Genomic DNA, 18,369 nt, shown 5'->3' with positions numbered 1-18,369 from the left:
AAAACACTACATAACAATTTACTTGAAGATTTACAAAACAAATTTGTCTAAAGACTCAAAGTCTGAAGTAGGGCTGGGCGATTTTGGACAAAAATAAAATCCTGATTTCTTTCTCTGAAAACCTGATTTTCGATTTCGATTTCGATTTTTTTTGGTAAAACTACAAAAGACAATGGAATAAATTGTTTCAAATATTTTATCTTTATTTTTAAAGAAAAATAGCAAACAAATTTCCCTATTGGGAATGAAGTGCAATTGAAAGATACTGTAAATCCTCCTTGAGTTTAGTAAAGTGACAACATTTACAATTTTCTTGACCAAACAAAGATGACCAGACGAGCTCTGTCTGTAATGCAGCCAGCTGCAAAAAAGGAAAATCGATTTTCCGATTTTCCTTTTTTTAACATCGATTGTGATTAATAAATCCAATTTAGATTTAAAATCGATTAATCGCACAGCCCTAGTCTGAAGCATAAACTTGAATGGATTTAAAGCTTCTAGTCCACTTTTAATGAAACGAACTCTTTGTCCTCCGTGGTTTACTGTTAAACACAGTGTAATGCAACCAGGAATTCACCATCCACAGCATCCTCTTCAGGCAGACGGAGATACCGGGCAGTGATGAGGGGGGACCCTGCTGTCTGAAGTCCTGCAAATGTCTTGAGTAAACCTGAAAGACGAGTTCGAGCAGCACCAAGATCCACACCAGATTGCAGCTGAGCCGCGTCCAGTGAGACGTCCTGATCCTGCGAGTCTGCAGCGGCCAGCGCTGCACCAGCATGGCCTCCAGACCCAGCAGGCCCAGCAGGAGCAGAGAGATGAGCTGGTGAGCATCCAGCAGCTGCTGACAGAGTATGCTGGCAGTGTCCCGGCACCAAACGGACCCCTCCCTCCTCGCGTGGCTGCTGTCAGCTTCACGGCCCATCCTTCTCTTCATCAACTGGTCCAGAGCCATCCCCAGCTGGAGCAGCCAGCGCAGCAGCACCAGACTGTCTGCCAGAGCCAGCTGGGCCAGCAGCACCGTGGAGGGCTTGGTGGAGATGTGAGGGGAGCGCAGCAGCAGCAGGGCCCACAGGCTGAACGTGCAGCCCACTAGCAGAGGGGGGGCGGCTCCGTGGGGAAGCAGCAGCACAGTTATCAACTTCAGCAGTAAGAAGCGGCGCAGCCATCCCCTGGAGGCGGGCAAGCCTCCTTCTGTGACGGAGCCAGGCCAACACCGGGAGCTCGCCTGCCACACCGACTGTAAGACTCGATGTGATCTGCAGAGTTCAACATGTGGAGATTAGTTCAGAGAGACGGATCTCATTTTAGATTAGATTAGATTAGATTTTCCTTTATTATAGAAATTCATCATTGTAACAGCAGCAAGACAAAAAAAAATACTGTATCAGTGCTCCACATGCACACACTCATGCACGTACTCATGCACGTACTCATGCAGGCACCGGCTCATTTCTTCCATATAAGTCTCTTCACAACATTCTTTCAGAAGATAAACTTCAAACTGCACATTACACACTACATTTAAGTCTGCTATGAAACGAGCTATAACCCATTTTATATAGATAGATAGATAGATAGATAGATAGATAGATAGATAGATAGATAGATAGATAGATAGATAGATAGATAGATAGATAGATAGATAGATAGATAGATAGATAGATAGATAGATAGATAGATAGATAGATAGATAGATAGATAGATAGATAGATAGATAGATAGATAGATAGATAGATAGATAGATAGACAGACAGACAGATATTGAACTGAATACAGACAAATCATGCAGACCTGATATCGTACAGTGAAGGGGACACCTTGTCAGGACTCACCTGTGCACAAAAAGGCAGTTGAGATTGAAGTTCATGGTCCCTTTGTCACCTGGTTCCCATGTCTATCCCTTCTCCTGGCTCGACTGTGACAGAACTGAAAATGTGTGAGGATTCACCTCTCCCTCGTCTTTATGATTGGTCGCTTCAGGTGTTTGATTCATCTCCAGCGGCTTTGTCGACACATGCCATCATGTCTCTGGCGGAAAGTCATGCAGCAAATGATTCATGGTTCTCAGTTTATGCTCGCGGGCATTGTCTTGCATCACTCACAGCATTCAACTGGCTTTTCTCTCTCTCTCTCTCTCTCTCTCTCTTTCTTTCTGGTAACACAGAATCACGAAAGGAGTCAGTACCTGAGAAGGATTAGCCATAATGCTTCACTTACAGTTTTGACATCAACATCAAACAAAGAGCTTTTCATAATGTCTTACATGAAACTGACCCCCCAAAAAATAAGATTTCTTACACAGCTTTTTGACTAATTTAGGCTCCTGATTCACTGAAAGGTAACAACTCACCTGTCAGTTGGATGTTTCACGTGTAAAACAAACATCTGTATCCACAACAACCGGGGTGTGAACTCTTTTCCAAAGCCGTCCAACTGGGATATTCATGTCTAAACTGATGAATCACTCGTCTCACTGTGGGTGTTACGATTCACGGGACTTAAAACAGTTAATAAAACAGCACACGAGCAGGACTGGCTGATTGTTTTATTTCATATATGAAAAAGAGAAAACAATATACTGTAAATGCAATTCAGTTTCTATTCATGAAAAAAATGAAAGGGGGCATTAAAGGGGAAAAACACGGTTTTTCTTGTTTTAACATATATAAAGTGGTCTCTCCTCACCCTGCCAGCAGAGGGGAGACGAAATCCCATGAATTTCTGCAAGGTCTGTGACCCCCGCCCGACAGAATCCCCCAGTGTCACGTGATTTTTTTGAGCGGTTTAGAATCTGCTCCTGTCGTGACGTCACGACGGGAGCAGATTTCCATAGGTTCAGCCTCCGCTGCTGAAACCACGCCCACAACCAGCTCTCTCCGCCGGCTGGAGCTCCGCCATTGTTCAGCAGTGGTTTTCCACCGGTTTCAACAGCGAGGGAGAGTTAAAATGAGGTTTTGCATCGACATTTACCCTCATAAAAGGATCAGTTCCAACAGCACGGACCCGGCAACTGCACACGAGTCAGCGGTAAGTTAGGTTTTTTTTAATGTTATTTATATTTGTATGATCTTTGCATGGGCTAAGTATTTAGCTTAGCTCCGGAGCACCGGGGCCGCATGCGGAGCTGCCGGAGCTGCTCACGGACCGGACCGGTGAGGAGCCCCCGGGCCCGGAGCTCCGAACCCGGGGGCTCCGGGGGGCCGGCGGCTCAGTACCGTTATACATTTTTCTTCTGTGGTTTCAGATTTTCCAAGCAATGCACCTGGAGCTGTTCAACGACACATTCAGAAGACGCGCGGTCCTTCCTTGAGCCAGCAATAGTGCATACATTTTATTTATATATTTTAACAATAAAGTTGCCATTTGTGAAAATTCAGTGTTGTGATTTCTTTACAGTTAACATGATTCATTTGTCTTGTAACATAAGAAGTGAAATGAAGGAATTGGAGTAAATAACCGTGGTGTACCTGTTTAGAATTAAATTCAATCTTCCTGTGTGAAGACGAGGTAACTAAAGGCTGATTTATGGTTCCGAGTTTCACCAACGCAGAGCCTACGGCGTAGGGTACGTGTCGATTTAACGCAGAACCGTGGACACGCTTTGCTACGCAGCCGCTGCTCTTCTCCCCGGAGCGACGCTTTGTCTCCTCCCCTGCTACACGTCATTTAAGCAGCCAATCAGCGCAGAGCCTCATTATCATAGCCTCGCCTCCCCTCAGAATGAAGCACAGAAAAAGGCTTTAGAAGCGGTAAAACCAAAGACACGGCCCAGAGACTGAATTTCTAATTTATGTAGAAAAAACAAGCTTTAGATTGTTTTTAAGACATTCAAGGCCTGTTTAAAATATACATTAAATGCCATAATATTTCCCCTTTAAACCAAAAAAGTGCACCATCGGTCCAGCTCTGAGGTCTTTACACCGACTGTCTGTCCGTCAGAGGATAGATTTTAAAGTTCTGATGCTGGTCCATAAAGCTCTGAATGGTCCAGGACCAGAAATACATCAGCGACCTCCTGACCCAGTATGAACCTTCCAGACCCCTCAGGTCATCTGGATCTGGGTTGTTATCAGTTCCCAGAGTCAGAATCAGCCATGGAGAAGCTGCATTCAGCTTCTATGCTCTACATGTCTGGAACAAACTCACAGAATGCATCAGATCTGCTGGAACACTTAAGTCCAGGTTGAAGACTCACCTGTCCTCAGCTGCATCTGAACAAAGCTCAAGCACGTTTACTTTTAAGCTTGAGTTTCAAAAACTAATCATATTTTAACAATTGATTTTATGTATTGTACTTATGTCTTTCTTGTTTATTTAAATTTTAAATCGTGCTTTCTATTTATGTTGTATCCATCCATCCATCCATCTTCTCCCGCTTGTCCGTTGCCGGGTCGCGGGGGCAGCAGCCTCAGCAGGGATGCCCAGACTACCTTCACCCCAGACACTTCCTCCAGCTCTTCCGGGGGAAGTCTGAGGCGTTTCCAGGCCAACCGAGAGACATAGTCTCTCCAGAGTGTCCTGGGTCTTCCCCGGGGTCTCCTCCCGGTGGGACATGCCTGGAACACCTCCCTAGGGAGGCGTCCAGGACGATCCGGTACAGATGCCCAAGCCACCTCAGTTGACTCCTCTCAATGTGAAGGAGCAGCGGCTCGACTCCGAGCTCCTCCCGGGTGACCGAACTCCTCACCCTATCTCTAAGGGAGCGTCCAGCCACCCTGCGGAGGAAACTCATCTCGGCCGCTTGTATCCGAGATCTCGTCCTTTCGGTCACTACCCAAAGTTCATGACCATAGGTGAGGGTAGGTGAGTAGATTGACCGGTAAATCGAGAGCTTCGCCTTTCGACTCAGCTCCCTCTTCACCACGACGGTCCAGTACACCGACCACATAACTGCGGACGCTGCACCGATCTGTCTGTCAATCTCACGCTCCATCGTTCCCTCACTCGTGAACAAGATCCCGAGATACTTGAACTCCTCCATCTGAGGCAGGACTTCTCCACCCACCTGGAGAAGGCACGCCACCCTTTCCCGGTGGAGAACCATGGACTCGGTTTTGGAGGTGCTGATTCTCATCCCTGCCGCGTCGCACTCGGCCGCAAACCGCCCCAGCACATGCTGAAGGTCCCGGTCCGATGAAGCCAACAGGACAACGTCATCCGCAAAAAGCAGAGATGAAATCCTGAGGTTCCCAAACCGGATCCCCTCCGGCCCCTGGCTGCGCCTAGAAATCCTGTCCATAAAAATTATGAACAGGACCGGTGACAAAGGGCAGCCCTGCCGTTATGTTGTAATGTCTTTGTAAAGCACTTTCGCACATGAATCTCCTTATTGTTGAATTGTGCTTATACATACAAACTAAAAAAATCTCATTTGTATTATAAAGTGTTAACCAACTCCCTGAAGTGCTGTATACATAATAAACGCATTCTTAAGAATCCAGGCGTTTGTGTTTTCTGGAATTGTGATGTCAATTCAATTTTATTTATTCTCTTTTTCTTCTAACTAAATGGCTCATCAGAAACATCTGACTCAACCGTGATGTGAAGCTTTGAAGCCATCGTCAAGCCTCCCAGCAGTGATGATACTCGGCCGTGACTCAACGCCCGTCTGTAGCTAAGTATAGGCTCTCAGAGCTGGTGACAAACTTACTCCACTTGGCTGGGTTGGATCCAGACCCACTTACCACATTTGGAAGTTGATTTACACAGCTCCCGTCAGGAAAAATACCAACTATTACAAGCTTAATAATCTAAACAAAGTTGACATTTGTTGGCAAAAAGCTGTATATGTCTTATGTCAGTATCATAACTGAAGCCATGCACACCCACTCCAGCTCCCTGCCTTAATGTTTGCTTTACTCTCAGGGGGACCAGAGTTCCCTTAATCAGCAGCACTTTGGAGCATTTTGTTTTTGCAACAATCGCAGTCTTTTAGGTGGTGGTCATGTTTGGGCTATCTGGGATCCCGCTGCAAAGTCTGACATGAGAGAAACACAGGAAAACACACAACGGGCAAGTCCAAGCCTTTGAAATCTGCAAGAAAGAAAAGAAACAAACAGAAACGGGAACAGAGAGAGACCCAAACGGCAACCATTCCAGGTCTCTAAAACTGAAGTACTAAGCTACGATTATCTGTCTGGCGGGGGTGAGCATGTCAGGTGAGCGAGCAGGTGTTTATGTCTCTGTAAATGTGTGCGTGCAAAGTGAAAAAAAATGCTTTACCTGAACTGTTTATCAGAATCTTAAGGACTCGTCATCATTTTGGTGTGATTAAAATCAATGTGCATCCCTTGTTCTGGGTCATTTCCTGCATCGAGATGCGATATGTATTTTCTGACCCACTTGCATACAACTGCTTAATTAAATCTACTGAAATCTGGCTCATCTCTCAAGTCTTATTCCTGGTAATTTAGATAGTTTCAGTCCAGATGTTCAACTAGTGTTAAAGCATATTACACCGAGGTCTTAATAGGTTTTCCACAACACTATCTTTACTTTATCCGTGTCTCCTTGTACGACTGGACTCTAGGGGCGATGGAGGAAACAGGTCTTTTAAAGATAATTTCTTCCTCCATGAGTCTCTCTGGTGCCGAATTCAGATTCAGATTGCGTTTATTTGCCATTTGTGTAACACACATAGGAAATTGTCACGTTGGTAAAAGTATGCCTACTCAGAGCATTCTTTTCACATGTAAATAAATAAAACACAGACACAAACACCGCAGTGAGGAATAGGCAAAAATAAAGTGCAGGCATATACAACAAATAAATTATAGTCCAATTATGATTATTATTATTATCATTATTATTATTTATTTATTTATTTTTTTGTCTGACACGGAATTGTCAGTGTTGATCAAAAGCTAGGTCAGAGTTGGTGGCCCCTCCAGCTGGAAGATTTACGATTGTGGCTTGATCTCCAGCCCAGTCATGTTCCTGGGGCAGAATAATTAACCCCACAATGCCTCAGCCACTCATAGATCTGCAATATGCAATATCTGAGCTTGGTTCTGAGAGGGGTCGCTTAATGCTGACTTTTACTTGTACGGCCATTTTGTTCTGAACATTGTGCAGTTTTATTCTGTGTATATTGACAATATGGGTGTTTTTTTTTACAGCTGATGCCAGTTAATAAAAGAAAGGCTAGTTATCAGACAACTGTTATTTAATTCGAAACATCATTTTGAAAGTGTAGCCCAGTCTGATGCTGCAGGGTAGCTGAATGGAAATCAAGATATTGCAAAAACAGGAACAAACAGCTCCTCGTGTGCACATCACAAACACAAAAGACACAATTGAAAGAAAGAAGGCTGGTGTCTTTACAGAGACGGGAAACTTTGTGGAATTATTTGATTGACTCCTCCAATATCTGTCCAGAGTTGCGCTTCAGACCCAGAGCCGACTCTGGTGAACTAGGGCTGGAGTTGAGATAGTGAGCTCATAAACGTCTAATCGAGAGCCCGACCTCATTCAATGTGGACAGTTTGACTTCCATTTAGCCCATTAAGACCGGATGCAATATATCCACACGTTTCTCCCTTTCTGCAGGGTGACGTTTGCTCTCAAGTCGCTCTCAAGTCTGATGTGATGAGAGGCTTTTTATGCAAAAAGTAATTGTTTTAAGGCCTTTCTCCAACAATTTTACTGATTGGCGAAAAAGAAAATGAAGAATAATGAACCATTTTACTTCTTTTTTTTGACAATAGTTTGTTTGACACTATACTTGTACACTGTGACCACCATCCTTCCAATAAAAACTAACTAGTGGGAGTTTATTCATTTATTACTGTAAGAAAAGAGAAGTGCATTGTTAGATACAAATTTCTGTGTATGTTTGCTTGCACCCCTTGGTCTAATTTGAATGAATGAATGAAGCTTATTCAGTCATTGCAACACAAAACAACACCAAAAAACATTGTACACAGCATTAACATTTTTTGAAGACTGAAGACTTTTTGAAGACTTTTACAGTTTAATAGATACTGTAAATGGATTTTGAATTGTGGCTTTCATACTGCACAGTTTTTCACAAAAAATGTGCCATTAAGGCGTCGTTCTTACTTTCAGTACGTGAGATACAGTTTGCAGCCTTTGCGATGTATGCGACAATTTCTGCAAAAAGCAAACTTTGTGTATTGTCAGCAGCTACGATACCACAAAGGCTATAGAGGAGGGATGCTTATCTGAGGTCTGATTTATGAAACTATCCACGAGCGCCTGCAGAGAAAGGTAAATGTCAGACTGAAGGCGACCTACATAAACATCCTTGTCTTGCAGGTGAGAACCATGAGTTGAAATCCCGGTAAGACCAACAACGACGAGTGCATGAATGACGGACCGTAAAGTGATCATTTATGGATGTCAGCACACCAGCCAGTGCTCCTACTGTGTGTCTAAACTCCAAACATTCACACGACAGTTTCATTACTGATTACTGTTTGTCATTTCTCTGAGGAGTTAAGAATCGTCCTAACTGTGTGCACGCTCGTAGATGTTGATGTGAGCTAGTGACGGATGAGAATGATCTGGGAACAAAGAGCGCTGCTGCTCACACTTCCATGAAAGGACTGGGGCAGCTGCAGCGGCAGTGGGGGGGCTGAGCTCCGGTCAAATATGCAGGCAATCCATGTCCAGTAAACAAAAGTGAATAAGTGCTCATTCAAAGAGGACAAAATGCGAGGCCTGTCACTGCTTTTCAAAACAACTCACTTAAGATTGTGACTCTTTCCCATAAACAGTTGTACTAACTTACTTTTGCGACCTTCAAATGTTGCCCCCCTGCTGGACACTATTTAGAATGCAGTTTTAAGGATAAAACATACTTCATTTCTTAGACTGGGAGGATACATCCATCTTTGGGGTTATTGCCTCACCATGCCTACCATGAGCAGGTGCTGATCATGCGCTGTATAAAGGATGGACGGAGCCATCTACTGAGGGAAAGCTGAGGCATAAGCGTCTTACAGTGCAATAATACCCCTAATGGCACTAGACACAACCTCCGAAACAACGTGGCTCCAGCAGGCTTCATCCAAAACCATTGCAACTGATGTCATTAAATACTGATCAGTTCATTAAAGTATAAATTGCCTTCGGTTATTGTGCGAGTCATCTTTGTGGGTATGATTTTATAACCCAAAAACTACAATAAAACATTTGATCCAGCTTTCAATGCTCACACTCCAGCTTCAGATCTGGATAATTTGGGATGCAGAACGGCCAAAAGGTCAGGAACCAATGTAACACTCAAAGGTTCAAATCAGCGATTCCCAATCCGATAGATAACGCCCCAGAGTCCCTGTGTTGACTCGCTGCTGTGTTTATTCAACTTTTCGAGCGTGTGCTATCTGTTTAGCACCAAAAACCGCAGAAAATGTGAGCTCCTAGAGCGGTCATAGCCAAAGATTTAGCAGCAATAGTCCGAGGGGAATATCAGATCAGTCAGTAATCGTGGCTAAATGTGGAGGTCAACAAGATTTCACCATGTATCACATCTGACTACTGTCATATAGACATCAGTCATCATAGTTGATTAAAAAAAATAACATCATTATTAACATCATTCAGTGAGAATGCTCATATTTTGGGATGGGGACGTTGAGAAGATTTTTGTGAAAAAAAATAAAGATAAAAGACTTAAACTCCTCTGCAAATCACCCTCATCACACTCACTCTGCGATTTTATCTGCGATCTGAAAGCTTCATGAACACTGGGAGGCTGTGGGCCTGCTCCTCACCTGCATGCCACCATCAAACTGCAGGTATGCAATTCTGAGACCTCTCTACAGCCTCAATAATCAAAGGAGGGGAGAAAACAGTTTTATACATACCAAAAAAATTATAAAAAATCAAACAACTAAATAAATATTACATTTAGCGTACCAAATGTATTTCATGTTTCTTTGATTGGAATATATAATTAACACTTCCAAAAACAAATGTAGTGTGTGTGTGTGTGTGTGTGTGTGTGTGTGTGTGTGTGTGTGTGTGTGTGTGTGTGTGTGTGGGTGTGTGTGTGTGTGTGTGTGTGTGTGTTTTCATATTTCAGGGGTTAAAGGGATAAACACATCACTTTTTTTCAGTCTGTACAATAATAACATGCTGCTATGTTACTGGATTGTAAACCAGAGGTATTTAGCAGGAATCCACTAAAAAAAAAAACTTGTATGCAACATGACAATCCACTTTCCACCTACATCATCAGATTTTTTACTTTTTTTTTGAAGATCAATACATTTATTGTCATTAGCAGCCTCAACTGCTCAAACAACCACCTGCATCGGGCAGGTATTTGCTATCGTACACATACTGGAAGGTGGCCTTATTTAGCTGTACATTTGTATGAGATTTATTTGTCAAAACCATAGAGCTGACTCCTTTTCCTTGGTATATTTTTGCCTGTTTGTGATCTTACTGGGAAAATATTCTCTTAAGAGCTTGGCGGCTGAGCCATAAACAAATGACACAAATGAAATATGAACACATAAACAGCCAAAGTTGTTGTTGTGTGTGTTTTTGTAAAGAAAAAACAGGCATCATCGCCTTGGAAGGGCTGAGTGGAGATTATTAAACCCTACAAATGCACTCTCAACAGCTTTCAAAAGGCCACTTGCACTTCTCTGGTTTCCCCCTGATGCACTCTGATGGAGCCCACAGAGTAACAGAGCCACTGGTGTTGATATACAACTGTGGTGCAGTGTTGGCTTTTGCTGGTGTCTGACAACTAAATGAGTTACACATGATTTATATCGCCTTTCCAATGTAAAGGCCTATCAGCAACAAAAAATGGGTGTATCTATTATCTGTGTGGTGGAAATGGACAAACCATTAACTTACTGTAAACCACAGTCATTAGCAAGTAAGGAGAGGAAATGCCTCAAGGAAGAGAGACTGCTTTAGTTGGCTCAAGTATCTTTATCATTATCATCACTGTGTAATCTCAACTTCTTTCTGAGTTTTTCATGCGAAATAACCGCATGAAACTGGTCAGATTATAGGTAACAACTCTGACTCCAGCAATTTAGAACCAATAAAAATAATGAATCATCCACTGCATGTTTAATAAAGAGTGCCCTGGTCTGAAGATGTTTACTGTGTAAACAGGGTTAAATTACAGCAAGTCTGACAAGAAAAAACAAGCCAGTGGCAGTCTGAGCATGAGATAAGGAAGAGAATGAATTGGCACCGGCACGCACTTGTTCCTGTTTGGAGGAAGAAGTAGCGCAAGACATGGGTTAAGGACTTGTCAAGGCTCATTTAGCTGCCTCAAAACTGACGTTATGAGGTGAATAAACACAACATTTGGTATGGATGAATATCTCCTCTGAGCATCCAGTTGTTCTTCGTTTACCAAAAGCATGGGGCTGCAGGTTTGTGATGTCACGAGGTCCGCTCTTTTGCACAGGGGAAAAGAGCGGTCCTACCTTAAAAGCCTTCAAACATCTGACGGTGTGAAAAGGAAGCGTGCTCTCCCTGCTGCAGTGACATCTGGCAGATGAGCAGAGAGGCGGAGGAGACGCACTCTGAAGCATCAGCAGAGACGCTCATATACCAGCCGGTTTAAGACTTTTCACTTTTCACTTTTCACTGCTTTTAATCTTTTTTAATCGGAAAAAAGATACTTTTACAGTGTTTTCGGTTTTGTTGCGGGATTGGAACCTGGGCGCGAGCAAGTAAGTATAATGTCTCATATTTATGATATATCTATACATTCGTAAAACTTGTGTCATATAGAAAACAAATAGAATAGTAACAAAACTATACGCATTAATGAGTGTTGAATATTATTATGTCTTAACTGTACAGTCGATATTATATACAATATTAAGTGCTTTGCAGTTCCACGGAACAGGCTTTTTTTCTGTTTGTGTTAGTTCAGACCGCAACTCAGCGGAACAAGTGCGCAAGCTGTTTCTTTGTCCCCCAAACACAGATGTATTGATACCGTTAAATTTGACATTCATACCATTCAATTTTCTTCCTTCAGCTCAGAAATGTTGTGAGAACTAACACAGCCTGTTGCAACTGTGTCTCAACTCAACAACAAACAACAAAATAACCACAAATGCATCTGAACCAACGCAGCCTTCGGCAGAAACAGATATTAGTCAATCTTATCTTGTTTTGACATGCACGTCACTGTGACAGGATAACGGGTTTTTAACATTATCTGATCTTTGTGGTTCTACTTTTTCACATGAGCAGAAAATATGCCACCATTTGAAACTGCACCTGCATAATTAAGGCTGATTTATGGTTCCGCGTTACCAACGCAAACCCTGCGCCGTACTCTACGGCGTAAGGTCTGCGTCGATTTAACGCGGAACCATAATTTAGGCAAGGCAAGGCAAATTTATTTATAAAGCACATTTTATATGATGAGCATGGACTCAATGTGCTCAAATACATAAACAAACAAACAGACAAACAAGATTACAAGTTTACAATAACAGAAACAGACAAAAAGTATGACAAGAGAAAAACAACAATAACAACCATAATTCCATTTTAACAAAAGTGCGATCACCCAGCCAACCATGTAGAGTTTACTCAAACGCATGCGCAAAAAGGTACGTTTTTAGTCTGCTTTTGAAAGAGGGCTGTTGGAGCAGACCTTAGTTCCTGCAAGGAATTCCAGAGAGTGGGACCCTAGTGACTGAAAGCACCATGAGCAGATCTAGTGTTAAATAGGTATGATGAGAAGACTCTTATTTGATTATCTAAGGGATCTGTCCGGTATGTATTCAGTGATCATGTCAACCATGTAGGAGGGAGCTAAGCCATTTATAGATTTAAAGACAATAAGAAGTACTTTAAACTCTACTCTTTGTTTAACAGGGAGCCAGTGAAGAGAGGATAAAACAGGAGTGATGTGTTCATACCTCTTGGTTTTTGTTAGAATTCTGGCCGCAGCATTTTGAATAAGCTGGAGTTTATGTAACACTTGCTTTGTTAGTCCTGCAAAAAGTGCATTGCAATAATCTAATCTACTGGAGATAAAAGCATGAACCAGCTTTTCAGAGTCTGATTGTGACAGAAAGGATCTTGCTTTAGATATATTTCTAAGATGATAGAAGGCAGTCCTGGAGACATTAGCTGTATTTCTGGAAGTTAAGATCAGCATCTAACATAACACCCAAGTTTTTGACAAGTTCACAAGGTTTTACTGACAGAGGAGCACTATGTAACTTTTCCACCTTAATATCATATTTCCAGAGTCATTGTGATGGTACATCAACTTCCAACAGGTTTAATGACACCTCTTTCATGGTCTGAGGTGTCTGTATCGCCTTCACTGGCACTATGTAACTTTGAGGAGCATGGTAGGAATCCTGCCACACTAAAAAACTACAAATATTTACGGCTTTGACTGCTTTACGGCATAGTCACTTCCCCCTCCTTCCCGATTCGTAGTCGAGACGAAAATGGGCGGGGCGTGGAGCGCAGCTCAGCAGAAGCTGGTAACCCGTTTCTGCGTTGTGGCTGCAGCAGCTCCACATAACAGACCAGGGAAAAGATCCTAATGGTTTAACTTTTCAACGGTTTCCTGCTCGGAGGAAGAACCACGGAGGCCAAGTATCTGATATAACAGAGAGTCGTCGGCTCGCTTGGATCACGGCTGTAACGACCAAACATAACCTTCCACACAGTATCACAAACAAACACTCACACAGACCGGGGTCGGATCAAAACACAGGTTTTATTCCCCACTTCTCCATCCTCTTTGTTGAGGAAAAGATATTAACTCTATTGGTAGCTGCAGAGGGAAAAAATAATCTCACGAGGAAAACAAAAATATTGCTCACTCCTTGGAGCCTCTTCAGCATAATATAGCAGTCAAAAAAATGAAAAGAAAAAAGTAAGAGTAATACAAAACATGTACTGTATGTTGTACTATTATACTAATTTATTGAAACACATGGCGAGTCAAACATTTACCAAAACAGCTGCCAAACACTCCTAAACAAGGTGGCCTAAGACGTGGGTTGTGCAGAACTGCGGCAGTAAGTCCTCATCGGAGCTCCACTCTTTGATAGGGATTTAATATGAACCCAAACCGTTAATAATCATTATTTTCTCCATATACCGCTCCCTGGCTTCCTTGTTTAAGGTTTCCCAGTAAATTCCATTTCCTTTCCAGCAGTTTAACATATTTTCTTTTGCGTTCCGTCTGTTCACTTGGTGAAACAGAAGAGTAGTTTTGAAAGTCTGTCCCGTCTTCATTTGCTATCAAAGCAAATGCACGCGACGGGCACAGGAGTTTTCCGGCAGTACGCGCTGGTGCTCATGGGAAATGTAGTGTTCTTTCTGGTAAAGCACTACCGCTTTTGTCCAAAGGAGCCGCCAAACTCAACAAAAGCTGAAAGTTACATTGTGCTGCTTTAATAAAGGGAGAATATGTTGCCATTAGAGCACTTGGACCAATTAAAAGAATCTCTGTTTTTTATTTTAATTTAGGCTTCATACCGCTCATTTTGCCGCAAGTATGCGCGTCTGTAGGTGCAACAAGTGGTGGTGTTGACGTGCATGCGCTTCTCTGATGCTGTCCGGTCCATGTGTCTCTGCAGTCCAAGCACAGATGGAGCCGGGCAACATGACAGGCAGCCTGGACCTCAACTCCACCAAGTGCCCATCCATCGACGAGTTCCGGAACCAGGTGTACTCCACCTTCTACTCCCTCATCACCGTGTTCGGCTTTGTGGGGAACGGCTTCGCCCTGCTGGTGCTGATCAAGACATGCCGCAACAGCTCCCCCTTCCACGTGTACATGGTGAACCTGGCCCTGTCCGACCTGCTGTGCGTGATGACCCTGCCGCTGCGCGTGCTCTACTACGCCAAGAAGGGCCAGTGGGACCAGGGGGATTTCCTCTGCCGCATCAGCTCCTACTTCCTCTACGTGAACCTCTACTGCAGCATTTACTTCATGACAGCCATGTCGGTCACGCGCTTCCTGGCCATCGTCTACCCCGTGAAGAACCTGCAGCTGGTGACGGTGAACCGTGCGCGCATCGTGTGCGTGTCCATATGGATGTTTAGCAGTTTTTCATCCTCCCCCTTTCTGATGTCTGGTCAGCATTTTGACAACTCGACAAATAAAATCAAATGCTTCGAGCCCCCAGAGCCTTCAGGTACTAGGTTCTACTGCCCTTATTTTTAACAACGTGTGCTTTTTATTATATTATCTCTTTTCTTATCATTTCATTTCATTTATTTATGGAGCTAAAACAGTCTCATAATTCACAAATGCACACGCCGATTCACAAATGCACAGGACAAATTTCACAAATGCACACGCCGATCCGCAAATGCACAGAACAATTCACACGTGCGTAGGACAAGATACACAAATGTATTTACAAACTGTTTTTTGTCTGTGAGCACATCAGGGGAGTCTCAAAAGTCACACACAAATCCAGCACAGCTCACAGACAAAAAAAATGTTTGTATATTTGTGTGTTTATCACATTTCTGTATCTTGTCCTACGCACGTGTGAATTGTTCTGTGCATTTGTGAAATTTGTCCTGTGCATTTGTGAATTACGAGACTGTTCTAGCTCCATAGTAAAGCACTTTGAATGACCTTGTGTTGAATTGTGCTACATAAATAAACTTGCTTTGCCTTGCCTTCAGGTGGGCGCCTGCCCAAACTGCAGGTGCTGAACTACTTGGCTCTGGTGTTGGGATTTGCGCTGCCCTTCCTGATCATCCTCATCTGCTACGCCGGCATCGTGCGCACCCTGCTGTCGCGCACGCCCACGGCCCCCCGGCACAAGGAGTCCGCGGCCAAGGCCATCCGGATGATCGCCGTGGTCCTGCTCACCTTCCTGATCAGCTTCACGCCCTACCACGTGCAGCGCACCGTGCACCTGCACTTCCTGGCCCGCAAAGACACCACCTGCCCCGAGCGAGTGGCCATGCAGAAATCCGTGGTGGTGACTCTGTGCCTCGCCGCCGCCAATTCCTGCTTCGATCCGATGCTGTACTTCTTCTCCGGGGAGGGCTTCAGGAGTCGCATGTCCTCCCTGCGCCAGACGATGAGGCGCAGCACGCTGCGCAACGGAGCCGCGCGGAAGCCCGTTGCACACTCGGAATATGGAGACTCCCCCCCAACGGAGGCCACCTAAATAGTCCAGGGGCCAGAGCCCAAAATGTAACTTGTCAGTACCACTCAAGGTGACAAAAAGTACTTATGATTTTTGAAAAGATCCACATCTATAGATGATATTTTGGTATGATAACACTTCCTGAGGGGCAGCTGTATCCAGGGGCGTCAATTGGGTATGGCAAGGTATGGCAGCCGCCACACCTTGGCTTCAAGGGAAAATGTAAATGTTTGTTTTTTTAATACATTTATGGAATTTCTCTGTGTCTATTTGTATTGATTATTCTATTACTTAATACATATAGAATAACTACAAATGCAAATCAGAACAACATGATTGATTTCACTAGTTATTATACACTGCAAAAACTCAAAATCTTAACAAGAATATTTGTCTTATTTCTAGTTAAAATGTCAAATTTTTAGTCAAAATAAATCTCATTACATTTAAAACAAGACTCAAAAACAACCATTTTCACCTGTTTCAAGTAGATTATTACTTAAAATAAGTAGAAAAATCTGCCAGTGGAACAAGATTGTTTTGCTTGTAATGAGAAGATAAATCTTGTCCCACTGGCAGATTTTTCTACTTATTTCAAGTGAAAATTTACTTGAAACAGGTGAACATGGTAAAATAACAAGTAATTTTTCTGGTGATGACTCTTGTTTTAAGTGTAATGAGATTTTTTGACTAAAAATTAGACATTTTAACTAGAAATAAGACAAATATTCCTTTTTTTTTAGTTTTTGCAGTGAGCGAGACTGCATTTGAAAAAGTTCAAATTTTCTTGACCACACAGATAAGCTACATAGCAGACTTCTGTGATGAGTATTTGCTGGACGTGTTGATTGATACTCTAGTTAAGTTATGTGACTCGTAACCTTGCCATACCTTAGCTTCGACTGAATTGACGCCACTGGCTGTATCATAGTTATCAGCTCATGAAGTTCAGAAAATTACATTTTAGATGCTGGTGCATATCCTGGTTTAGACTCATGTACAGGATATAGGTCAATGTTTCACAATATTGTCTTTGGTATCATTTTAAAAGGGACCTTTGAAGCATGCCTTCAAGCTAAGATGTGATACATTTCCTGAATCCTTATGGTCCTGTGAGTATTCCAGTTTTTGTATTTTGTGTCTCTTTTGTTCCTATGACACAGGGCTAAAAGGTATCATTAGATGAAAATTGTGTAAAAATGTGTGTTGTTTATAGTTTAAAGAGCTGCAGTGAACTCTATGTTGGTCAGAAAGATTCACATATAGCTTCAATGAATGCTTAAAAGGTCCCCTTTAAAATGATACCAAAGACAATATTGTGAAACATTGACAGATATCCTGTACATGAGTCTAAACCAGGAAATGCACCAGCATCTAAAATGTAATGTTCTGAAGGGGGTGGTAACTTCATGAGCTGATAACTATGATACAGCTGCCACTCAGGAAGGGTTATCATACCAAAATATCATATATAGATGTGGATCTTTTCAAAAATTATAAGCAAGTTTTGTCACCTTGAGTGGTGCTGATATCTGATACATGGACTAAAACTGTCAAACAAGCAGACTGGGACGGTAGATCCATGCTGGATCAATGAACTGCGGCTGCACCGTCAGTCTGGAAACCAGAAAACCACGAAAAAGATGAGAAGAGGCAAAAAAAAAAAAGAAGATGAAACGTTACTGGTCCATTTCTGTTTCGACATTCAGTCAGTTGCGCTCTTCAGGGATATTCTTGATTTACGTCAATATTTATTATGCAAAATACACAATATTCCCTCCATATTTAAGTGATGCTGTTCTCCATTAAGATATTATTACTGTCTCAAAGATAGATAGCATGAAATACATACATTGTGTCATCGTGTGAATTCATCTTAACATGTTTCATCTGTGGTGTCATGAGATATTGTGTTTTAAAGTAATGCAACTTGTTTGTGAAGAGTTCAAATCTGCCTTCTGTGAAATAGTATGAAACAATTACTTTGATATCCTACTGTACATTTTTTACCTGCACTTGATTTTTATTTTGTGTGAAGTCCCTGCTGCAGGGTTTAAGTTTGTTTTTATGGGTTTTCTTCTGTGTGTGTGTGTGTGTGTGTGTGTGTGTGTGTGTGTGTGTGTGTGTGTGTGTGTGTGTGTGTGTGTGTGTGTGTGTGTGTGTGTGTGTGTGTGTGTGTGCGTGTGTGTGTGTGTATGTGTGTGTGTGTGTGTGTACGTGTGTGTGTGTACGTGTGTGTGTGTGTGTGTGTGTGTGTGTGTGT

The 18,369-nt window shown here is 42.7% G+C and overlaps 2 protein-coding genes across 2 annotated transcripts; one reads left to right on the top strand and one right to left on the bottom strand.

Annotated features, from left to right (window-relative positions):
- Positions 1–255: 255 nt before the first annotated feature.
- On the bottom strand, positions 256–1,889 carry LOC133447645 (uncharacterized). Its single transcript, XM_061726368.1, has 2 exons — positions 1,836–1,889; positions 256–1,259 (listed from the first exon to the last, which is right to left on the bottom strand). The coding sequence occupies exons 1-2, from the start codon at positions 1,868–1,870 to the stop codon at positions 509–511; spliced, it is 786 nt and encodes a 261-aa protein (XP_061582352.1). The 5' UTR covers positions 1,871–1,889; the 3' UTR covers positions 256–508.
- A 12,687-nt stretch (positions 1,890–14,576) lies between these two features.
- On the top strand, positions 14,577–16,508 carry cysltr1 (cysteinyl leukotriene receptor 1). The gene is made up of 2 exons (XM_061726367.1): positions 14,577–15,131; positions 15,634–16,508. The coding sequence occupies exons 1-2, from the start codon at positions 14,582–14,584 to the stop codon at positions 16,125–16,127; spliced, it is 1,044 nt and encodes a 347-aa protein (XP_061582351.1). The 5' UTR covers positions 14,577–14,581; the 3' UTR covers positions 16,128–16,508.
- Positions 16,509–18,369: the final 1,861 nt, after the last annotated feature.

This window comes from Cololabis saira, chromosome 7 (genome assembly GCF_033807715.1).
Source record: "Cololabis saira isolate AMF1-May2022 chromosome 7, fColSai1.1, whole genome shotgun sequence".
Lineage (NCBI taxonomy): Eukaryota > Metazoa > Chordata > Actinopteri > Beloniformes > Belonidae > Cololabis > Cololabis saira.
Note: the sequence above shows the minus strand (reverse complement) of the source record. Positions and strands in the feature narration are given on the sequence as shown.